Source organism: Astyanax mexicanus, chromosome 24 (genome assembly GCF_023375975.1).
Source record: "Astyanax mexicanus isolate ESR-SI-001 chromosome 24, AstMex3_surface, whole genome shotgun sequence".
NCBI classification, from domain to species: domain Eukaryota; kingdom Metazoa; phylum Chordata; class Actinopteri; order Characiformes; family Acestrorhamphidae; genus Astyanax; species Astyanax mexicanus.
Genome location: NC_064431.1, coordinates 32,053,875 through 32,079,119, shown reverse-complemented (window position 1 = coordinate 32,079,119; position 25,245 = coordinate 32,053,875). Strand labels below are relative to the sequence as shown.

The window sequence follows — 25,245 nt, the reverse complement described above, 5'->3', positions numbered from 1 at the left end:
TCTCCTCCACCAGTCTTACACACTGCTTTTGGATACCTTTATGCTGATTTACTCCTGGTGCAAAAATTCAAGCAGTTCAGCTTAGTTTGATGGTTTGTGATCATCCATCTACAATGAAACACAAATTCACACCAAACCCCCGCTCTGAGCGCACTGATCAAAGCTTAATTATGCGCAGAATTAAAATAGCAGTGCTCCTACTGGGCGAGAGTTTCCGCTGGGTTTACGGTCAGGCTGTAGGTGTGTGTGGTGATGTTTTATCTCAGCTGGGTGAAACTCTCAGATACTTTCAGAACTTTCTTTACTGTAGAGTTTTTCACAGGCCGCTCGGGACCGGGCCCTCCCCCCATCACTGCAGAGTTCAAACAAATGGGCGACCTTTGACCCCCCAGCAGCTGAAGATACTCCGAGTGTGTTTGTGTTGTGCCGGTTTGTGATTGGCCGGTTCTGTATCCAGGCAGGATTGGTGGAGGGGTTTTCCCACAGTTCCACAGCAGGACCCCACCATCCTCCACTCAACCTCACACACACCAAACACTCCACACACAACCATATGAGTGTGTGTGTGTGTGTGTGTGTGTGAGCTGGGGAGGGGTTAACACTCAGAGACTTCCTGAGATTCCTATCAGTGAAACATACTCACTCACACACACACACATACACACACACACACACAGCCCCATTGTGTCTGTGCTCCCAATCTAACAGATTTCACCAATTAAATCCGTCTCGTGCCGACTTTATGATCACAATCTCATGTGCAGACAGTAAACAACCTCACGCCCCACTTACACACACACACACACACACACACACACACACACACACACACACACACACTTATGTTAATACCACCCTCCAAACTCCAAAAAAGTACAAATACTTCATTACATTACTTAAGTATGAATGTAAGGTTAATCATACTTTATTTTTACACAATTATTATCTGAACTTTCTACTTCTTATTCTTTTATTTTAATAAAAACATCCTCGTTACTTCTATTTCATTTTAGCCCAATTTTATTCCGGCTTCTCATCGTTCAATAAAATAAAACCCCTATCCAGATAAATCCAGATAAATCCAGATAAACCCAGATAAATCGACTCCCTATTGGTTTATACTGAGATCCATCACAGTAGAAGATGATCCGTGCAGAGACTCAAGAGAACTCAGGGCAAACCACAGTCCAACTAAACTTCTTTAATATATTTACATTCATTTTTATTAAAAGTATATATGCAGCTAAAACACTAGAAAGCCTAGTGCAAAATCCCAAATTATATTATCAACATTAACATCTTTAGATTTTAACATTATAGTCATTATGGCTTTTAGAAAAATGTATTTTGGTTATGTATTTTGGGGGGTAGTGCACTATAGGACTCCGTGGCTCGGCCTAAGCTGGGTCAGGTCTTCAGTGCAGTCCTCCAGGTGGACGGTGGACAGTGGTTTCCGGTTGAGTGTATGCTGTGTGTGATTGGCTGCTGTTTGTATGAGTAGTTATTGAATGTCACCAGGCTTTCTGAACGGTCAGAACAGAACTCTCTCTGATTTACTGCCTAAAAGTAATTTTACAAATATGTTTTCTGAGCACTTTGAATAAGTGAGTTCATGCCTCGCTGTTTATCTGCTGTTTAGCTCTGAGTGTGTATTAGTGTGTATGAGAGACTCACACTAAGCCTGGGTTCAGACAGAAAGCTGTTATAGTGCAGCTTCCTCACAGACAGTGTAATTTAGCTTAATCCATGTCCAGGGATGCCTTCCACAATCATACACCACACACACACACACACACACACACACACACACACACACACACACAGCAGTCTGCAGATACTGATGTTATAATACATCTTATTCAATGACACTGACGCTCAAAATGTGCAAAAGGTGTGTATAGTGTGAACAATCGAAATTTGAAGGTACTTCTGGCTTGTTTTGACACCTGCCCTGTTTGCTGCTGAACTTTTCTTTAATTCAGATTGTTTAGACAGGTGTGAACACTCTATTAATTGACCCCTGGTGCAGTTTGCTAATGGAAATGTAGTTTTATAGTGCTTTGATTTTTTTAGGGCCCTTAACCAGTTAGAATGTACATTTGAACCCATGCATAAATAAACCACTATGATTGTGAAACTTTCATATTCTGTTCAACCTATTGTGTGTAAATTCACTTACAAAAACAAAAACACACTACAAAACCCAATAAGTATATAAGTACAGTGAACTTAACAAATACATACACACACACACACATTTAATTTAACTCAAATATCACAGTTTGAATGTATAAAATAGTTGAGTAATTCCTGAAAATATCCATTTTTACATACAGCTCTGGAAAAAAATAAGAGAGCACTTCAGTTTGTGAATGAGTTTCTCTGATTTTGCTATTTATAGGTTTATGTTTGAGTAAAATGAACATTGTTGTTTTATTCTATAAACTACAGACAACATTTCTCCCAAATTCCAAATAAAAATATTCTCATTTAGAGCATTTATTTACAGAAAATGAGAAATGACTGAAATAACAAAAAAGATGCAGAGCTTTCAGACCTCAAATAATGCAAAGAAAACAAGTTCATATTCATAAAGTTTTAAGTGTTCAGAAATCAATATTTGGTGGAATAATTCTGGTTTTTATTCACAGTTTTTTTCATGCATCGTGGCATCATGTTCTCCTCCACCAGTCTTACACACTGCTTTTGGATAACTTTATGCTGCTTTACTCCTGGTGCAAAAATTCAAGCAGTTCAGTTTGGTGGTTTGATGGCTTGTGATCATCCATCTTCCTCTTGATTATATTCCAGAGGTTTTCAATTAGTTTTTACATTACATTACATTACATTTGGCAGATGCTTTTGTCCAAAGCGACTTACAATATTGAAGTGCAAATAATAGAAGAGGTTAAGTACAAAAATAATATAAGTTAAAAATAAAGCATCTATAGATAGGGCCTTAAGGAGGTCAGAGGGAAATAATGGGATAGAGGAGTAGAGAAGAGGAAGAAGGAGATGAGGTTAGAATTAGTTAGTTAGTTAGAGGTGTTAGGAGAGTAAGAGCTCTTTGAAGAGCTCTGTCTTCAGGAGTTTATTAAAGATAGTGAGAGATTCTCCTGATCTGGTAGTAGAAGGTAGTTTGTTCCACCATTGGGGAACTCTGTATGAGAACAGTCTGGATTGCTTTGTGTGAATGTTTGGTAAAGCGAGGCGACGTTCATTGGAGGAGCGCAGCAGCCGGGAGGTAGCGTAAGCCTTCAGGAGTGAGTGCAGGTAGGAAGGAGCCTGTTCTGTCATCACCTTGTAGGCGATTGTAAGAGCTTTGAATTTGATGCGAGCATCAACTGGTAGCCAGTGGAGCTCAATGAGCAGCAGAGTGACATGTGCCCGTTTTGGCTGGTTGAAGACCAGACGTGCTGCTGCGTTCTGGATCATTTGGAGTGGTTTTACTACACAGGCCGGGAGGCCAGTTAGCAGGGCATTAGTTACTTTAGTTTTGAACTAAAGTTCACTTGAAGTCACTTTCAGAGTGCAGGTACAGTTTCCCAGTCAGCAGGTTTGTGATATAATCTAAATCAGGTCCTGTTCACACCTGCTATTAACACCCGTCTGCTGAGCGAGACGCCGCTGTTTACACCTGGACTCTGCAGTGACGGGATTGGTGAATGGTGGTGTGAGGCGTGATGTTGCTGGTGTGAATCACGTCCTGAGGAGAAGGAAGCTCTGCAGGGTAACTGCTGTGGAGGTGCGGATGATCCTGCGCTCCTTCCTCGCTGGCAGGGTGTCGGGACACTTTTGTGTCCTGATAATAAAGTTCTACACGTCCTTTAACACCTCAGAGATCGATCTGAGTCATTAAATCAGAGAACAACACACAGAAATACTTCAGATAATAACTATTATAATTGGGATGGATGTTATTAATGTTTAATCTAAAAGTGTTAAACAAACTAGAATACAGCTCTGAATAAAAACAAAAATCACCACTTTAAAATTATGAGTTTCTCTGATTTTACCACTTTTAAAACCTCTGGAATATAATCAAGAGGAAGATGGATGATCACAAACCATCAAACCACCAAACTGAACTGCTTGAATTTTGCACCAGGAGTAAAGCAGCATAAAGTTATCCAAAAGCAGTGTGTAAGACTGGTGGAGGAGAACATGATGCCAAGATGCATGAAAGAAAAATTTGATTAAAAACCAGGGTTATTCCACCAAATATTGATTTCTGAACTCTTAAAACTTTATAAATATGAACTTGTTTTTTTTTTTTTGCATTATTTGAGGTCTGAAAGCTCTGCATCTTTTTTGTTATTTCAGCCATTTCTCATTTTCTGTAATTAAATGCTCTAAATGAGAATATATTTATTAGGAATTTGGGAGAAATGTTGTCTGTAGTTTATAGAATAAAACAACAATGTTCATTTTACTCAAACATAAACCTATAAATAGCAAAATCAGAGAAACTGATTCAGAAACTGAAGTGATCTGTAATTTTTTTCCAGAGTTTTTTATTTTATCTGTATTTTGCATTCTACAAATTAGCACCTCTTGCTTAGATGATCAGTTTTGCACATCTCTGATGGATTTTCTCAGTCAGTTTTCCAGTCTCCTGGAATTCAGGCTTTCAGTTAACAGCTGTGCTGAACTCATCAAGAGAAGAGAATTTCTTGTCTCTTAATGTAAAGTTTGAGAGCATCAGTTAAAGTAAAGTAGTGAAGAGGTAGAGTTACAGGTATACAGTGAATAGTGAATATTTGAGTAATGTTCTAATCCAGATAATGGCGGTCACAGAGACAATCAAAAACGTTATGATGGAACTGGCACTCATCAGGAAAGGAAGAGTATGAGTTACCAGCGTCAGAAGCCGTACGTTAACAGCTCCCCAGATAATAACTTGTTTAATTGAGTTAGATTGAGATACAGTAGCTGTATTTACAGTATAAAGCTGAATGTTGTAATTCGCTCCACTGCGGTTCTGGAGGGAAACTCAGGGCTGGTTTTTGCTGCGTCTTCTGTAGTTTGGAAAAAGTGATGAAGGACTGAAGGCCGGGTTTATTTTATGTCTTTAAATGTTAAAACACTTCCGCTCCCACACACACACAAAACACTCTCACCCACACACATATACACACACATATACACATATAAACACACACACATTACTTTCCAGAAAAAGGTCTTACACTGTTCCAGTCAACCAGTAAACTCAACAGCCCTTTAAAATAAAGAGACTTAAAATGATTCAGTAGATCATCTTTAGCCTTCAGAGGAAATATTATGTTGATTGAAAAAAAAAAAAATGGAATACTCTAAATGGATCTGGTGTATGTATGTATATGTGTGTGGTATGTATGTAAGTTTGTGTGTGTGCATGGGTGGATCTACCGGGGTGGCACAGGGGGGCAGCTGCCACCCTAAAAGAAAGCCTTGCCACCCAGAATTAAAAGAAAAGTTATTATGGCCAATTTAGCATTTATGAGAGCGAATCTCCGATGCCAGACTGCAGTAAATTATAACGAAATAAATTATAATGAAAGCACGGTGCTAGTATAACTGCGATGCTGATTTTAAGCTTATAGAAATCTTATTTTGCTCACTATAACTTGTATTGTTTGCTAGGTCCAGTGCTGTCAGTTAATTAGTAGTAACTAACAACTCTAATCTGTCAATTTTTTACAGTAATGAGGAATCTAACACTTTAGTAAGCCCAATTCATTATTAATAAATATATATATATGCGATATATAAACAGTATAAATACTGTAAAAATGTCCAATGCAGTCCTCCAGGTGGACAGTTGTTTCCGGTTGAGAGTACGCTGTGCGCTATTGGCTGCTGCTTCTCACCGGTGTGTGGATTGAATGCTGAGTATAAATGGTTGTGTGTAAAAAAACGTGTACATTGTAAAGGGTTCCTAGGAAAGGTCCTTTAGAAGTTAAACTTCATTCATTCATTTATTCATGATCAGGGTTTATAAAGGTTCTATACCACTCTATACCAAAAATATGTCAGCATTCTTAAAAAAAGATCTCTCAAGTTTGGCCCCGCCTCCTATATATATTGTACTCTTTTTACAGGGTCTGGTGATGTATTAGCAAATGTATTAAGTGACAGAAATGTTATATCGCTTACTGCTAGTTAAGAAGATAAATTACATTTTATTTATGTTGAAATGTGGATAAAATCTCATAACTAACACTCACTACCCATGTTTCTCTCTCTCTCTCTCTCTCTCTCTCTCACACACACACACAAATACAAACACACAAATACAAACACACACATATATATAGCTGCTCCTGTTTGATGTTAAAGCTCTTCGCTAAACATTTACTCAGCACATTAAAAGAGTCAAATGAAAAAAAACATGTACTTACTTGTAACTAATATACATAACACATTACTGTTATCATATTTCCATCCTGCATGTAAATTTAACACCAATTTAATATTTATATTTAGTAAGTTTCTTGCTTTATTGTATATTTTCTACTTTTATCTTTAAGTGGTTTATTTGGCGAGGAGCGAAGAAAGAATTTTATTGTACGAGGAAACTTGTTTCTTACTGTGCACATGACAATAAACTCGTAGAATCTGAATTTTGAATTGAAAAGGTCAAAACTAAATAAAATCTATAAAAAAACTATAATAAAAAATTCTAAACTTATTTAACCTTGGCATGAACACAAGATATTTCATGTTTTGTCTGATTAACTTTAATCTAAATTTAATTTATTAATATATACTCCTTCCTGCATTCCAGGCCTAAAACACATTCTGAAAAAAGTTGATATATGGCAATATAAATGCTATAAATAAAAGGGTACAAAAAAATGTTAAAAACAGAAGTCAAAGTTTCACTGTTAAGAGCTTATAAAGTCCCTCAGGGAAGCTACAGCTGAAAGACCTGTTGCTCTGGCTGGTTGGAGAACAGACAGAAAAACAACAAACAACAAACAAAAACAATAAACAACAGAGAGTAAACAACTAAACAACTGTACACAGGTAAACAAGCACAGGTGAGAGAGTGGATATCAGCATTTTAAAGGAGAGCAGGAGAGACTTTTACGAGTTTATTAGTTTAGTACTGACTTTCCTTCTACAGGGACGACCCCCCCACCAAGCCCCCCATCAACACACACACACACACACACCCTGCCTTTTCTTTCCTGCACAATGCTCTCATTGTTCTGAAGGCTGCCGGGAATCCAAGCCTGCAGCAGCTGCTGCTCTAAATCCTCAGACACTGCTGAGGAAGGTGTGTACGCATATGTGTATGTGTGTGTGTATGTGTGTATGTGTGTGTGTATGTGTGTATGTGTGTGTGTGTGGAAGAACAGGGGGTGACATAAAAGCATAAAAAAGGCTCACACTCTCTTAGCCCTCAGCCCCCCTTTAGCCTTGGCCTGTATCCTCTGAGCACACACACACACACACACACACACACACATACACACACACACACCAAACCCCCCACCAGTGTGGTCACACTATCTAAACACTCAGCTGCTCTTGCTCTGCAGGTCTGGGCATGTTAACCCTTTCAGTCCACACACACACACACACACACACAAACCTTTAACCCCACTTGTTGCTTTCCCTTGCACAGTTATGTGCAAAAGTTTGTGTATCTTTTTTTTACAGTACAAATATAATCTAAATAAGTGAACAAACTTTCTCTAAACAACTTCTAAACTGTTTATTTAACACATTGAACTGATTTAAAATAAAGACAGTATGATACACACTCACTGAGAAAGACAAGAACACACAGTTAACATGTGGTTATGTCTCAGAGACACACACACCGAAGAATACTAGGTTCTTCAACAAAATGGAAAAAGTCATGGGACACAATGCTATATATATTATGTGTGTATGTATATGTATATATGCGTGTGTGTTAGTGTGTGTGTAACTATTAGGGCTGTATGTTGGCAAGAACTTGTCGATATGATAGATATCACGATAAAGGGGGTATGATTCAATATATTACAATATAATGCAATACTGTTTTTGCAATACTGCAATATGCATTTCATATATATCATATTCAATAAATCTGAGTAAAATAAATGTGTACTTTTTGTCCAATCAGAACAGCGGGATCTAACATCAGAGTGCAACACTATTGTAGTTATCACTACACACAACACTATATGAACCACTTCTGACACCAATCTTTACAATCTTTACAATACAGTGTTTTTAAAAAAATGCATTACAATGTGGATATTTTCTTATATACCATATACATATATATATATGACCAGCAACAGCTTATTTGCATAAAAGTGTCAGAGCGCTTAAACGGCTCATTCTGAAAGAGACTGAAACTGAAGCTGCGGAGATCTAACGTGTGTAAAATGAAGTATGATGTGTCCCTTTTAAAGTATACAATACTTTAATACGTTCATACATTTTAAATACATCTTAGTACTGTGTATCTTTATCTTTTGTTTTACACAGGTGTGTTTTGTTTACTATGTAAATTACTTTTTTCAGGCTCCGCCCACTATTATTCTGTGAACATAGTGAGTTCTTATTATTATCTGTGTGTGGTTAGCCACAGCTTAATATGTTTGTCTGTGAGGGTTTGGGTTTATATGAGGAAATGTGTGTGTGTGTGTGTGTGAGAGAGAGAGAGAGTACAGATTGAGTACACACTGCTCTACTGCTGAAGTATGAGCAGCACGTGAAGCACGGCTGTTCTGTTCAGTGTGTGTGTTTGTGTGTATATGCTGTGTGAGAACGTGAGCAGCACGTAGAGCACGTAGAATTGTAACAGCGCCGCCCTACTGGAGGAACACAGAAAAACACACACACACTGTTCACACATCTACATTCATTACTCTGTAGGTAGAATAGAGTATAGATACTATACTCTATACTCTATAGTTTAATAAAATACTTTTGTAGAAGTAGAAAAAGTATCAACTCAAGCTTTTTACTCTGTAAGTAAAAGTATTTTAAAAAGTACTGGTTTCAAAACTTATACTTAAAGTATAAAAGTAAAAGTAATGTAAGGGGAAAAAATAAAGCCATTAAGAACAAAAGCTTAGGCCACGCCCACAAAGTCCTATAGTGCACCCCCCCCTCCCCAAAACACATTTTACTAAAAGCCATAATGAATATAATGTTAAAATATTAAAATGTTAATGTTGATAATATAATTTGGGATTTTGCACTAGGAAGATGGATGATCACAAGCCATCAAACTAAGCTGAACTGCTTGAATTTTTGCACCAGGAGTAAAGCAGCATAAAGTTATCCAAAAGCAGTGTGTAAGACTGGTGGAGGAGAACATGATGCCAAGATGCATGAAATTAAAAACTGTGATTAAAAACCATCAGGGTTATTCCACCAAATATTGATTATTTCTGAACTCTTAAAACTTTACGAATATGAACTTGTTTTCTTTGTATTATTTGAGGTCTGAAAGTTCTGCATATTTTTTTTTGTTATTTCAGCCATTTCTCATTTCATGTAAATAAATGCTGTACATGACAATATTTTAATATTTTTATTTAGAATTTGGGAGAAATGTTGTCTGTAGTTTATAGAATAAAAAAATGTTGATTTTACTCAAACATAAACCTATAAATAGCAAAATCAGAGAAACTGATTCAGAAACTGAAGTGCTCTCTTGATTTTTTTCAGCGCTGTATATATCTGTATCGGTTTATGAAGTTATGGCTATTCTTTACACTCAAACTGGCTGAAAATCTCGGCCTGTGTTTATTTATTAGCCTTGTTTGTTTATGCTGAGGATTAACACAAACACATGAATAAACCATATTAATAAACATTATTAATTATTCTCTAATGAACCAAACTGCCATTAGAGCCAGCTTCTGAATCTGATCTGCACTAATCAGAATAGTAAATGAGCTAATTGCATACCCCTAATTAACACACACACACATAGACTTTTTCTCACTCACACACAGAAACTCTCTGTGGAACAGAGGAAACCCCCACACACACCTCTCTTTCCTCTGTGCAGCCATTGGCTACTGCTTGGAAGTGATGTCACCAGGGCTCAGCCAATCAGAGGCTGTTGTTGAGGAAGAACAGAGTAAGGAGCCCAAGCAGAAGTGTAAGTGTGTGTTATCGTTGAATAACATAAACATCTCATATAAACGTGAAATAACATTAGAATTATAAATAATAATTACTATTTACCTCACTTAATGTTTGTTAATAACTTATAAGTAATTAATAATTACAATTATAAAATAATTTTAGTCACAGAAACATCCCTGATAGAAAAGAACATTGAATAAACGTTTAATCAATGGTTGCATTAATTAATTTAATCTTTCAACATTGATAATGAAAAAAACAACCTTTATTTAACATTGCCTATAAAAGGCATCATCGATTAATGTTAAACTTCTGACATTTAATCAACGTTCTTGTATTTAGAGGGAAGAATAAAGTACTCCCTTAAATAATTACACTTAAAAATAACACAGTACAGGCTGTAATAATAGATTACAAACAAGATAGATATATTTAATGTACGGTAAGTTTAATACAAACCATATAATACATATACAACTGACTTTTGTTATCTGTATTTAGCTATAATGTAATTATTTGCTGTTTATCTGATCAGTTTAGATCAAAAAATAATATGAGAATCAATGAAAGCTGTAGTTAAAGTGGGGAAAGTGATGTAAAATATGGGGATTTTCTCACTCTATTGTTTTCAGTGGTAGAAAAAGAAGGAGGAAGAGTTACAGGCTGTATTTTCCCAACTCAGCAACTTCCTCATACTAACTCACACTGCAGTGATCATGTGGATTAATGCGCCCCTTTCTGGTGCCTTAGAGATATTACAGTACCAGTCAAAATCTTGAAGACATTAAATTCAGGGTTTTTTAATCATTTTAAAATGTTCTGCATTTTAGATTAATATTAAACTCATCTAAACTATGAAGAAAAACTAGAAAACAAGAAAAAAGTGTTAAACAAACCAGAATGTTTTATATTTTACATTTTCAAAAAAGTAGCACCTCTTTTCACATCTCTGCTATATTTTCTCAGTCAGTTTTATGAGGTAGAGTCTCCTGGAATTCAGGCTTTCAGTTAACAGCTGTGCTGAACTCATCAAGAGTTAATTACTTGAATTTATTGTCTCTTAATAAAGAGTTTGAGAGCATCAGTTAAAGTAAAGTAGTGAAGAGGTAGAGTTACAGGTATACAGTGAATAGTGAATATTTGAGTAATGTTCTAATCCAGATTATGAGAAGCAAAAACTAAGAAGTAAAGAAAAAAAAATTGTAAAAAATTCAATCAGAAAAATACAATTTGCCCTTATCCTCAAGTGCAGTGCCAAAGACCATCAAAAACATTATGATGATGAAAGCGGCACTCATCAGCACCACCCCAGGAAAGAGCAAGTGTTCCCTCTGTTGGACAGGATAGGTTTATCAGAAACATGAACAGCCCTAAAACTTAAGCTTTTGAAAAATATAAGAATGCAGTTTTCTACCTGTATTGCACTCTAAATATATTATATTTTGTTAATCGCAGTTTAATCATTTGTTTAACATTTATTTTTATTTGATATAACTTTGATATATATATATTTATATATATTTTTTTTTCACAAAACATCCCTCCATAAGCAGTTACATTATAAATAAATTATAATGCAACCTGTTGTTTGATTGGCTGATAAATGCCAATTCTGTTGGACAACAGGCCTTAATCTGCGTTAAATAAATGCAAGAAAACAGAAGTGACTCAAATCTGATAAATAAAAAAAAAAGAAAAACAGATTTGGCTCATTCACACAGCCATAAAAAAAAATCTGATTTGAGTCACATTGAGCAAAAAAAATCAGATTTGAGTCACTTCAGCCTGGTAATGTGAATGAAGCCTAAAATAAAAAAGGGTTCAGTCTATGAAAAGTATAAAAAGTATAAAAAACACAGTAAATAAGAGAGCAATGTTCAAATGTTTGATTTTTAGTTTATTTTATGTAATCTTTTATTTACAAATGTACAAGTTATTCACACAAAGGCTTTGAAAAAAAAAAACTCCTCTATATTAACTTTGTTTTTCAAAATGCACATCTCAGCACTCTTGCTCTGAAACACACACACACACACACACACACACTCAAAGAAAAGATTTAAAGCAGGTTTTCTCAGTTAGCTGGAACGGTTGAGCTCAAAAATCCTCCAAATTAGTGCGGTTAGCATTAATGCTAACATTAGGTAAATGGGAAACAAAGTGCACAAAATGTTCAAAAAAATTAATCGAATAAATTAACTATACACTCCTTTGCGCTAAACAGAAAAAACAAGTGTAGGTATTTGTCATGGTGGGTGATTAGCAGTGTGTTATTTGTGTGTGCACTCAACTCAACTTAGCTGAGGTGCTAACACAGCTAGCCGCTAGAGCATGCTAAACAGCTAACCCATCAGAATAATGTTACGTTTTTCTATTTTATATAGAAGTTTTCACACCTCAAAGTCCAAACCAGAGTCCGCACTAAGGTTTGCATGTTTTTTATATTGCATATGCTCTATTTGATCCGTTTAGTTTCGGTTTCACACTGCAGTTCAGCGAGTGGTTATGAGTTTGGCTTTGAGTTGCTTTGCTTTTAGGTGAATTTTGTGCTGAATTCTAGTTCTCTTTATGCAGCGGCAGAATGAGTGTAATCATTCCATTAAGATTATGTTTATTCCTGTTTATAAATAAGAGTTAATGTACTGTAAATAAATAAATTAATTCCTGTTTTAAACCTTTGTGTTCATACTGTTGCGTTCAGTAGTTCAGATCCAGAAAGAGAACAACTCTTTTGGTCGGACCAAACGCTGGTTCTTTGGTCCAGACTGTGGTTCACACCCACTTTCACATCTGTTACTTTGGTTTTGCACCCAAACTGACTGAAAGTATGAAAGTTTTGTGTGTTTTTTTAAGAAGGTTTTAGTGTCATTAAGTGTTTTGTGGGCCTATTTCCACTTAGCTGATGTGCTAACTTATATAGCAATAAGCTTGCTTGCTAACTCACCATACAATAACCGCAAAATGAGGTTTAAAAATATTTTTAATACATTTAATTAGTCAGTAGGTGAGAATAAAACTGGACGAGATTATTTTCTCTGGGGTTCTGGGTAATTTTCACTTTTATGGGGGTTTTTATCCTCTGTGATTTTATTCCCGTCCAGAACGATGTACGTGTTTTTTTCAGACGTCCTCTGAGATAAAAAATTACAGGCTGAATTATCTACTGTTTTTTTCTGAACTCCGTGCTCCTCCGGTAATTTTAGTCCTGTCCGGACACACATCTCTGAGTTTCGTCTCCTCGCCTTTAATAAAATAGCTATTTGTCCACTGCTGCACACCGTAATTACTGTACACTTTGGGCGCGCGTTTCCACGGAGATCCACGTAAAAACACAACAGCGAGTGGAAATGGAGGAGCTACTGAACTGTTTTTTCAATTGCAGTCTGGACGCACAAGTTTTATCATTGAGTAGAAGTGGGAAGTATTTTTTAAACACATTCCCCTGAGAAACTAATCCCGTCCAGACTGGGCTAAAGTCAGGCTTAGACATGGCTAACATTAGCATATTCTCAATTTTGTGTCTTATGGGGGCATTTTTAATAATTTTAGCAATCTAAGTGTGAAATTGAGCAGCTAAACAGCACTAGATATGAAATGTATTGACCTTGAAAGTACTTGAAACAACACCTCTGTAGTAAGTATTGCAAGTTTTAAAAGTGTCTGGACTTTCATTCAGCCTTTAAGTTCGGCTTAAGTTATCCAGCTAACTGAGAAAATCCTGCTTTATTAAATTTCTTCCTGAATTAGGCACTGCTGGCCTAAAAGCACTGATCTGAGACCAGTATCTGAATCTGTCTCTGCTGGCTCTGTCCTGTTGCTCTGATGTAATCCAGAGAAACCCCCAGACTTTGATCCAGACTTAAGGCTGATCCTGGGTCAGATCTGTGGATTCTGTTGTTTATTTGTAGATGCTGTGGTCAGGTTTGAGGCTGATTCTGGGTCAGATATTTAGATAATGCTGTTTCTGTAGATGCTGTGGTCAGGTTTAAAGCTGATCCTGGGTCAGATCTTTAGATAATGATGTTTCTGTAGGTGCTGTGGTCAACTTTGAGGCTGATCCTGGGTCAGATTTATAGATTCTGTTGTTTTTGTAGATTCTTGGATTGGGTTTGAGGCTGATCCTAGGTCAGATTTTTAGTTAATGTTTATTCTGCAGATTTAAATGCTGATCCTGGGTCAGATCTGTAGATTATGTTGTTTCTGCAGGTGCTTGGATTGGGGTTGAGGCTGATCCTGGGTCAGATATGTAGATTCTGTTGTTTCTGCAGGTGCTGTGGTCAGGTTAAAGGCTGATTCTGGGTCAGATCTGTGGAACACTGATGTTTTAGAAGGTGCTTGGGTCAGGGATCTGGCTGATCCTGGGTCAGTCCCTGCTGTATTGTGGCAGTGGCCATGCTGATTGCTTCTTCTAATGTTTGCTGCTCCTCCAGCTGATCAAGAAGGTAATAAGACATAAAATAAGTAAAAATAAGTAAATACAATTAATCACAAATATTTAACTGGTACTGTATAAACATTATAATGTCATGCATTTATTCCTATCTGCATGTAACACATGAACACACCTGTACTGCTATCTGCGTGCCGTTTGCTGTGGCCAACAGCGCCACCTGCTGACACTGAGGAGAACTCATTTCTGATCCGACTGGCATGATGGCATCTGATGTAACGATAGCAACCTGCAGGATAGAGAAAAGCATTTTATTATCATGGCTGGAGTATATTCTTATGATCTAATGATTATAATTTTATTCATTACTCATATTCCACCCATAACTGATTATACTGTGTGACCAGGATGTAAACTAGGATGTGATGAATCTAATCTATTGGCGAGCAGATGAACATCACTCCGTCACAAACACACAGCCCACCTGCTGCAGCTCTTTGCCGTCTTGCGTAACCATGGCAACGTGTTGCTGCCTGCCGCTCATGATGTTCTGGTGGGCGGGGACGGTGATGGTGGTGCCGTCTTGTGTTACCATGGTGATGCCAGCAGTGAGAGCATGCAGCTCATCGACGGTCAGATCCACCTGTAAAAAAACACACACATTATCTAAATCGTTTCTGAATCAGTTTCTCTGATTTTGCTATTTATAGGTTTATGTTTGAGAAAAATGAACATTGTTGTTTTATTCTATAAAATACAGACAACATTTCTCCCAAATTACAAATAAAAATATTCTCATTTAGAGCATTTATTTACAGAAAATGAGAAATGGCTGAAATAACAAAAAAGATGCAGAGCTTTCAGATCTCAAATAATGCAAAGAAAACAAGTTCATATTCATAAAGTTTTAAGAGTTCAGAAATCAATATTTGGTGGAATAATCCTGGTTTTTAATCACAGCTTTTTCATGCGTCTTGGTATCATGTTCTCCTCCACCAGTCTTACACACTGCTTTTGGATAACGTTATGCTACTCACTCCTGGTGCAAAAAATCAAGCAGTTCAGTTTGGTGGTTTGATGGTTTTGATCATCCATCTTCATCTGGATTATATTCCAGAGGTTTACAATTTGGTCAAATCAAAGAAAATCATAATTTTTAAGCAGCTCTGTGAGCTGTTTATTGATTCAAACAGCATATTCCTTTTGTGTATGTCTATTTTTGAATTAGCATGGTTATATTATAGACAATAACACTTAAGGAACCTCCTGATTTTTAAAGGAACAATCAGTAATAAAAGCGAGCGAGTGTGTGAAATGTCTACAGGAGTCAATTTTTTTAAATGGAATAGAGTATAGAGAGGATATTCTTCCCCAGACATGAAGTGTCTCACGCTGGTTGCCAGATTGACACACAGAGACAATTGATAAAAAGGACATTTCAGAGTCCAAAATTACCATCTCCACTACACTAAAGATGCTGATAAATCACTTTAGCTATGGTCAGCAACCTTACTGAAGCTCAGTGATTACCTGTTCAGCAGAAAAACAGCCAGCTCGCAAATTTCCATATTTGCAGCACATTGTTTGAATGCTGTTGCGTTCTATACCTGGCAACCCTGAGTGTGAAAATGGGGCTGAGGGATTGGCGGTGGGCAGATTCGGAGGCTACATCCCACACAGATTACCATGACATACTGCAAAGTTCTAATAAGAAAATACTGTCTGAAGCTCGTCTGACACCAGCTGTTAGTGCTTTAACTCATTCAGTGTTTTAATCTTAATATCTGATGATACAATCTGATCACGTTATGAGTTACTACAGAAAATATAATCCTTAACGGCCCTTTAAGAATGAATCTACACTAAATCAATTTATTTGCAGGGCTACATGCAGCGTTTCATGCTATTTGGAGTACACTCACTAAACTTTTCTAATTTCTTCACTTACATGAGTGCCAATGACATCCTCAGACTCCATGGAAGCCTGAGACTCCTCCTTCTGCTCCGCCCCCTCTGCATACACACTCTGCTGGTGCTGAGAGGATTCCATCCCTTCTGTCTCTTTAAACAAACACACAAATATTGTTGCTGCTGGATTTGGACATCACACATTTTTGAAGAATAATAGTTGGGATGGTCCCTCGGTCGGCTGGTTGAAAACCTCAGACAGTACACAGCAGGACTTGCCAGCAGACTTCGTCTAAGGGAGGGATCTATATCTTCTGTCCACGGCAAGTCAGCAGATGAAGTACTTTTAAATAATGAGTTATCCGTTTGGGTTTTGCCATTTAGCACAATCTAACACTAACGAGATGTAAGCGTTCAGTGTAAACATGGAGCGTGGCCATCGACAGCTTATTCATTATTTGCATAAAAGTGACAGAGCCCTTAAAGTCTCGTTCCGAAAGGGACTGAAACTGGTTAGAATAGAGCGTGGTGAGATCTCTTTATCTTTATGTGAGAGTGATTTTGTGTAAAGAACTTCATGAACTTCATGTTTTGTATAGAACATAGACCTTTTCTAACTATTTTAAGAGATATATCCTGTTTAAACAAAGGGATTTCTTAAGATTCTCTGAATTATAATCATGATATTATGTACTTTAGATGTATTATATACTAATGTCAATAAACTGTGATTTGAGTTTTTAATCCTAATTTCTGTATATCCACTTCATACAGTGTATATGTATATTTATTGTTCAGGATTTTTGACTATTGTGAGGTAAAATGGCTACACATTAATGTGTGTACTATCCTGAGTGTAGAAATTGTGCGAGTGTGTGTTACCTTCTCCGTGTGCGGTGCGTGTATGCATGGCGAGGGTGGAGGTCTGTCTGTAGGTTTTCCCGCAGTGTGTGCAGCTGTAGGGTTTACAGTGTGTGTGCACAACGTGGTGTTTATACAGACTGGAGTATTCTGTAAAACGCTTCCCACAGCCAGGAACTGTACACAGATACGGCTTCTCTCCTGCGCAAACACACACACACACAATTAAATAAATCACACAAAATTACATTTATTTAGTATTTAATAGGGGTGTAATAACCATGTTATGTTTTTTAAATGTTATGCAGTTGCACTGTTTGGACACCAGAGGTCGCAATCCCACCAGTGCAGGCCAAAGAACCAGTGGGCGTAAGTAAAGGGTGGAGGATATGTCAATCATTGTTAACTAAAGCCAATCAAATCAGCTCTTTATTTACAGACAAAAGGTGCATTTTTAATCGTCTATATATTTACAAAACAAAAAGAAGAAAAGGTCTCTTTATATTTCGTCATTCAAAATTTGTTCATCGTAAATCAAGAAATGTGAAAGAATCAAATTGTGAGCAAAATTATATTATGTTTATTATATATGTGTTTTTTTTTCATTAAACGTCCAGTATTATACTCTATATGTTATTACTATGCTATAGCGTGTGTACCTGTGTGTATCCTCATGTGGTTTTTGTAGTTGGTGGCGCTGGCAAAGCCCCGTCCGCATGCTGGCTCTGGACACAGGTACGGTCTCTCACCTGTGTGTGTGCGCATGTGCACCTTCCTGATGTTGGAGGTGGTGAAGGAGCGCCCACAGCCCTCAAACGGACACTTAAATGGCTTCTCCCCTACAGAGAGAAAGAGAGAGAGAGAGAGAGAGAGAGAGAGGCGTGGTCCACTTAAAAATGATGAGTTTCTTGGATTTTACCAAATTGAAATCCTCTGGAATATAATCAAGAGGAAGATGGATGATCACAAACCATCAAACCACCAAACTGAACTGCTTGAATTTTTTGCACCAGGAGTAAAGCAGCATAAAGTTATCCAAAAGCAGTGTGTAAGACTGGTGGAGGAGAACATGATGCCAAGATGCATGAAATTAAAACTGTGATTAAAAACCAACCAGGATTATTCCACCAAATATTGATTTCTGAACTCTTAAAACTTTATGAATATGAACTTGTTGTTTTCTTTGTATTATTTGAGGTCTGAAAGCTCTGCATCTTTTTTGTTATTTCAGACATTTCTCATTTTCTGTAAATAAATGCTCTAAATGAGAATATTTTTTTTTGGAATTTGGGAGAAATGTTGTCTGTAGTTTATAGAATAAAACAACAATGTTCATTTTACTCAAACATAAACCTATAAATAGCAAAATCAGAGAAACTGATTCAGAAACTGAAGTGATCCCTTCATTTTTTTACACAGCTGTAATGCGCTACAGTACAGAGCTGTGGAGCTCCATCCAATACTTCAGGAGAGACAGTTACTCCAACAAATATCAGAATAATTAACTTGATATTAGCTTTGAAAATGAATGAGCAGGTGTCCCAATACTTTTACCCATGAAGTGAATCAGTCCAAATTACATCTAATATCTTAGTACAGATAGTAAGTGTTTTTTTCTTTATTAAAAGTTCAGTATTATACTCTATATGTTATTACTATGCTATAACCAGTGTACTTGTGTGTGCATCTTTGGCTTTGGGCTGCTTTAAATGTATTATTTGTGTGTGTGTGTGTGTGTGTGTGTGAGCCATGTGCATTACCAGTGTGTGTGCGGACGTGTTTCTGCAGGTCTCCTGAGGTTTTAAAGGCTTTGTAGCACATGTCCTCAGGACACTTGTAGGGCTTCTCTCCGGTGTGTGTGCGCAGGTGGCTCTTCAGGCCGTATCCGGTGGAGAAGGCTTTAGTGCAGGTGGGAATCTCACAGCGGTACGGCCGGTCACCTGTGTGAGAACGCTCGTGCACCTGGGCACAGGTACAGCACAGGTGTGGGAGGTGCAGGAACGGGGGTTTAGACACACATATGATTTATTCTTTCAGTGCCTTGTATTTATGTTTATAATTTTATTCTATTTAAGTTTATAAAAGTACAATATTAGAGAATATTATAAATTTATATTATTTTACTTCAATTTCTCTATGGCTAAACTGATGTAGGCTAAACAGGGAGTGTGGCTAAACTGCTGTAGGCTAGAGGTGGCGTGGCCCAACTTTTGTAGGCTAAATGGACAGAGCTAAACTGCTGTAGGCTTAACAGGGGGCGTGGCTAAACTGCTGTAGGCTAAATGGACAGAGCTAAACTGCTATAGCTTTAAAGGGGGCGTGGCTAAACTGCTGTAGGCTAAATGGACAGAGCTTAACTGCTGTAGGCTTAAAAGGGGGCGTGGCTAAACTGCTGTAGGCTAATTGTGTATGTTTCTGTACCTTTAAATGGTGCGCAGTAGTGTAGAGTCGGCCGCAGCCCTCGTAGCTGCATTGGAAGCTTTTCTCCCCCTGAGGAGTTTTACTGGACCCCCACACTTTCCCCTCCAGCATCAGCTTCTCACACACACACACACACACACACACACATCCACAGAGAAAACTAGATTAGTGACTGCATCAGTTATTGCAGTAGAAGTACCACGTTACCAATATACACATTTTTTAGAAGTTAGCTTAGCTCAGCAAATCAGTTTTTGACTCGTAAAAAATAATGAAAAATATTCATGTCACCTGCAGCCTCTCCTGAGAGGGGGTGCTTTTCCTGGCGGGGGTGCTGAATTTGGCACAACACCGGTCATAAGGACGCAGTGTAGGGGCTGTGTTCCAATCACCGCTCAATAATATGATTTATTACAAATAATTTCCCCATTGTCTAGGTTTTATCATTTGACCAAAAGTGTAATAAATTTCGTTTCACACCTGGCAATACTTCTCTACAGCGACCAGACAAGCTGAATAAGTGCATTTGCACATCTTGATCAGCAAAGTGGGTGCAACTTAATGCAGCTTAAAGTAGCTTAATACATTCATTAGAAGAGGTGTCCACAAATATATGAATATTAGGGGTGGGCAATATTATATCGTATACAATATATCGTAACACAGAAATATTGTGATATTAAAAATCCATATCGTGATAATAGAGCTGTTCTGTCTTAAAAGTAGTCTATTATTTACTGTGAAGCTTTAGGTGTATTTATTGTATAATTGTTTTAGTTTGCAGTTTATATGCATGCACTAAATATTCTGCAATATTTTTTGCTGCATTATATTATTTTATGCTATAGTATTTATTCTGCCACATTATGATTATTCTGTTATACTATTATACTATATTCCTGAAATAAATTAATTATTTTAGTTTTCCTATATCGCCAAGTATATCGTTATCGCAAAAATACCCTGAAATATTGTGATATTATTTTAGAGCCATATCGCCCACCCCTAATGGATAGTGTTTATGTACTGTGTTTGTGTTTGGAATTGAAGCAGCTTACCTGCACCGTGGCCTGTTTTACTCCATTAGCACCAACACCGTTCCCATCCATCTCTATCTTAGAGCCTGTCAGCTACGGAGATAAACACACACACACAGAAAACACATACAGAATTTGTAAGCCAATGGGCACATTGCAAAGCATGAGAAACAGATCAGGTCTTCTTTATTTACAGTGTTCAGGTTTCATACTAAGCTTACTGTGGTTACTGTGCAGTGAAATCTATAATGTCTGTATTGGTAATGCAGTGTGTGTGTGTGTGTGTGTGTATTTCTGACCCGTGCTGCGTACGTCTCCAGAGTGCTGAGGGTGTCAGGGTCCGCTGTGAGCTCCTCCAGTGCACCCCCAGCCTGTACAGTGAGTATAGTGCCCCCTGTCTGCAGGGATGATGGGTGGTGTATATACGCCGTGCTTCCATCCTCCAGCTGCACTGCTTCCACCGCACCAGAGTCGAAGCCATCTGCACTCCAGAGGGTCAAAGATCACAAAAACAAATGTAAACGTACAGTATTTCACAGGTAGAGAATCTCACAAAAGTGTCTCTTTGCCTACAGTGAAGCATGGTGGTGGGAGCATCATGGTTTGGGGCTGCATTAATGCTGGCAGCTGTGTTGAGCTACAGTTCAATTGAGGGAACCATGAATACTAACATGTACTGTGACATATGGAACTGAGGGTAAAGGTGATGGAGGTGATGGCCGAGCATGTCTTCTGATCTAAACTCAACTGAGCACCTGTGGGGCATCCTCAAACAGAGAGGCAACTTGTACAAGCTCTAATGAACTCCATCATGAGTTAAGGCAGTGCTGGATAATAAGGGTGGACACACAAAATGTTGACATTTTGGGCACAATTTGGCAATTTTCACAATTGCTGTGTGTCAAATTATTTTAAGGGCACAGCATACTGTATCAAAGTGTCATATCTTCAGAGTTATCCCATCAAAAGATATAATAAAACAGCAGAGTATGACGTAGTGCAATGCAGTGTATGATAATTTAGTGTAATACAGTATGGTGTAGTGTAGTAGTGCAGTATAGTATAAACAGATAAATCAGAGTTTATCATGAGATTGAAACCCAATCTTGAGCTCTTTGTGTTGTTAATGGTCTTTGCTGCCTCTCCTGTATCTTATAATCAATGTACAGGGCTAAATGTGATCTCGAGTACTCTTGAGAGGGTTATCTGGTTAGAGCTGTTAAAGGGTCTTTACTCTGCTAGTTTTCCAAATTGTGCAAAAACATACCTAAGTTACATTAGTTAGATATGGCAGCTAAATTAACTACCAGTCTGGCAATGTTTAGAACCCTGAGCAGATTTCATCAGCATGGCCAAGGAAAGTATAGAGTGCTGTAATATTAAATAAGGTCAATGTAATGTAGTATAGCATATAGCAACATATACTGCAATACAGGCTAATACTGTAGGTGCTCTAGCTTATAGAGCTTAAGTATAGACAGTATAATGTTCTATGCAGTTTTTGTGCATGTTACCTTTAGGTGTGTGGTGTATGTAGGCTGTGGTGCCATCCTCAAGCTGGACCACCTGACCATCTTCAAACGGCAGAGCGTCTAAAACAGAAACAAAAGCATTATAAGAGACAAAAAAAAGAAAAGCATTTTTTTTATATTTAATTTCTACTTATTTATTTTGATTGTGTGAACTGACCTTTCTGCAAGGTGACCTGCTGGATATAGGCTGTGGTTCCATCCTCCAGCTGGATGGTGTCTCCTTCAACCAGGTTACTGTCTAAGACAGAGAGAACAGCAATGCAGTGCGTCACCTGTGTCATTAAATGAACACAATTGTACTACTACTCCTACACAAGTCACCTATAAAACTATGTAACATTAGAATAAAGCCAAATAAACATAAAGCCAGCAGTCAGTGATTGTGTCCCACCTTTAAATCTCTATAACATTAATACTAAACCCGATATAAACAGTCATGTATAGCATATACAGCTTTGGAAAAAAAAATACGAGACCACTTAAAAAAGGTTGAGTTTCTTTGATTTTACTAAACTGAAAACCTCTGGAATATAATCAAGAGGAAGATGGATGATCACAAGTCATCAAGCCAAACTGAATTGCTTAATTTTTTGCACCAGGAGTGAAGGCATGAAGTTATCCAAAAGCAGTGTGTAAGACTGGTGGAGGAGAACAAATATTGATTTCTGACCTCTTAAAAATGTATGAATATAAACTTGTTTTCTTTGCAATATTTGAGGTCTATATCTTATTTGTTATTTCAGCCATTTCTCATTTTCTGCAAATAAATGCTCTAATTGAGAATATTTTTATTTGGAATTTGGGAGAAATGTTGTCTGTAGTTTATAAAATAAAACAAAAATGTTCATTTTATTCAAATGCCTAAAAAAAAACAAAATCAGAGAGACTGATTCTGAAACTCAGGTAGTCTCTCAATTGTTTTCAAGCTGTATATTTCTGGTCTGAGGAAAGCAGGCATAAACTTATTATTTAAACTGATTATTTTTGTGTCTCACCATTAATGGCCTGTTGGACGTAGGCGGTGGAGCCATCACTCAGAGCTACAGCCTGCAGCCCCAAACTCTCCATCCTACTGCCGGAGTAAACACTCTACCTACACAACACACACACATGGAGTGTTGTAAAATCCTATTTATACCAAGAGATTAGCATTATAAACACTACATACATACCATTATATGCAGAGCCCATGCGTGTAGCATTTTATACATATTTGGGTTCAGTATAATCTGTATTCCAAAAGTGCTCCCTTCTGGGTGTAGGGGCCACTGTGTATATGTCACTTTTTAGGCACTATTTTAGGTCTATTTTAGGGCTGGGTGATATGAATCAAATCTAATATATAATAAACTCATAATTTTTAGCTGAAAGGTGATATCTCAGTTTCAGTATTTTTTAATCCCATGAAGTAATACCGAAAATACACTTCTAAAACAAAACTACATGCTTAAAAAGTTCAGATTCATTTGTTTATTTTTAATAACAGTTATGTGCTTAATGAGAATAATCACAATTCACACGGTTTGGTTTCTTACAAACGGCAGAAATGTAGTTATGATTCAGGACGCTGTCACACATTACAAATATGTGCTTTCATGCTAAAATACTTTGTATTATGCTCTTTAACAAAGACAGGCATTATGGTATTGGAATATTAATAAGTGCATAAATGTATTATTTTATATTATTATTATTATTATTATATCCTAATTTTATTAAAGTGTCATTTTGTCAGTGTTTTCCCATTAAAAGACACTTAAATATCTGCAGAAATGTGAGGGGTGTACTCACGTTTGTGATACACTGTACAATTGTGTGTGTATATATATATGTATGTATATTTGTGTGTCGGCGTATTAATATGCCAATACCATCGATACTGTGTTTCTGTCATTGTTGAAGAGCAAAAAACAAAGTATTTTAGCATGAAAGCAGGTATTTATAATGAGTGACGGCATCCTAAATCTTTACTACATCTCTGCTGTTTGTAACAAACCAAAACGTGTAAAAATCGGGTATAAATTGTGATTATAGGTGTATTAAACACTTTCCTTATCACTAATAATATATGCACTAGGGTCGCATAAGAGACCCATCCAATATGGCGGCCATCTGACAGGCCAGGAAGCAGCTAACTGGTTAGCTTAGCTAACCTAGCTAGCTAAACAGCTAACCACTAACTATCTTTCTAGCTTCTCTGCGTTGCTTTTATGTCAACAAATACTCAAACCAGATCATAAATAAAGTAAGATAAATTAATATAATCGTTCTGAATTGTGTAGATTAATCCCAGATTTATTTAAACCCGTTTCCCGCCTCGCAGTCTGCAGTAAACTCCCCTGTATCTCAGTTAGCCCGCTGTTAGCAGCTAGGCTAACTGAGAGCACTCCGGGGGCAGGGGGCCGCTTTTCTCCCCGCAGCGCCGCAAACTAAGCGGCTCAAAGCCGCTACACCCGAGCCGGCTCCCGCGCCGGGCACCGGGGGTAGTGTAAGAGTAATAGCGGGGGTTAGAGAGCTCAAAGCCGGGGCTCAGCCCGAGTCCAGCTCCCTCTTTCCCCCCATGTTCAATCCCAGCTCTCCCTCTTCCCTCTTCCCCTGCAGCAGCAGCGCAAACTGGGATACTACTCACCGCCATGAGCCCCGGAACATGGATGAGTTCAGTCACAGCACTGACTGACTGACTGACTGACACACACACACACACACCAGTCAAAAGTTTGGACACACCTGCTCATTAAATTTTAATATTGAATACTATTTTGGTTGGGGTGGTGTAGTGGATAACACAACTATATATAAAGCTCTGGAAAAAAAATAAGAGAGCACTTAAAAATGATGTGTTTTTTGATTTTACCAAATTGAAAACCTCTAGAATATAATCAAGAGTAAGATGGATGATCACAAGCCATCAAACCAAACTTAACTGCTTGAATTTTTGCACCAGGAGTGTAAGGCATAAAGTTATCCAAAAGCAGTGTGTAAGACTGGTGGAGAACATGCCAAG

The 25,245-nt window shown here is 37.5% G+C and overlaps 1 protein-coding gene across 5 annotated transcripts; it reads right to left on the bottom strand.

Annotated features, from left to right (window-relative positions):
* Positions 1 to 11,968: 11,968 nt before the first annotated feature.
* Positions 11,969 to 24,941, bottom strand: znf76 (zinc finger protein 76). 5 transcript variants are annotated; one of them, XM_022682504.2, is made up of 14 exons: positions 24,871 to 24,941; positions 23,237 to 23,334; positions 22,399 to 22,513; positions 22,224 to 22,301; positions 21,009 to 21,190; positions 20,731 to 20,802; positions 19,673 to 19,786; positions 19,012 to 19,213; positions 17,911 to 18,090; positions 17,273 to 17,452; positions 16,431 to 16,543; positions 14,967 to 15,125; positions 14,658 to 14,771; positions 11,969 to 14,522 (listed from the first exon to the last, which is right to left on the bottom strand). In XM_022682504.2, the coding sequence occupies exons 2-14, from the start codon at positions 23,270 to 23,272 to the stop codon at positions 14,433 to 14,435; spliced, it is 1,635 nt and encodes a 544-aa protein (XP_022538225.2). In that variant the 5' UTR covers positions 23,273 to 23,334; positions 24,871 to 24,941; the 3' UTR covers positions 11,969 to 14,432. The 5 variants fall into 5 exon arrangements, with proteins under 5 accessions (XP_022538225.2, XP_007256777.3, XP_022538226.2 ...); XM_007256715.4 differs by having other exon boundaries at positions 22,399 to 22,479; XM_022682505.2 differs by lacking the exon at positions 24,871 to 24,941 and adding an exon at positions 23,414 to 23,814.
* Positions 24,942 to 25,245: the final 304 nt, after the last annotated feature.

Excerpts from the sequence above, each read along its gene's own strand:
- znf76 (XM_007256715.4), bottom strand. The coding sequence starts at position 23,309 with ATGGAGAGTTTGGGGCTGCAGGCTGTAGCTCTGAGTGATGGCTCCACC. Across the intron at positions 21,191-22,223 it reads CATACACCACACACCTAAAG|ATGGCTTCGACTCTGGTGCG; the intron begins GTAACATGCACA and ends TCTGGAGTGCAG. Across the intron at positions 20,803-21,008 it reads TGGAGACGTACGCAGCACGG|CTGACAGGCTCTAAGATAGA; the intron begins GTCAGAAATACA and ends TTATCTCCGTAG.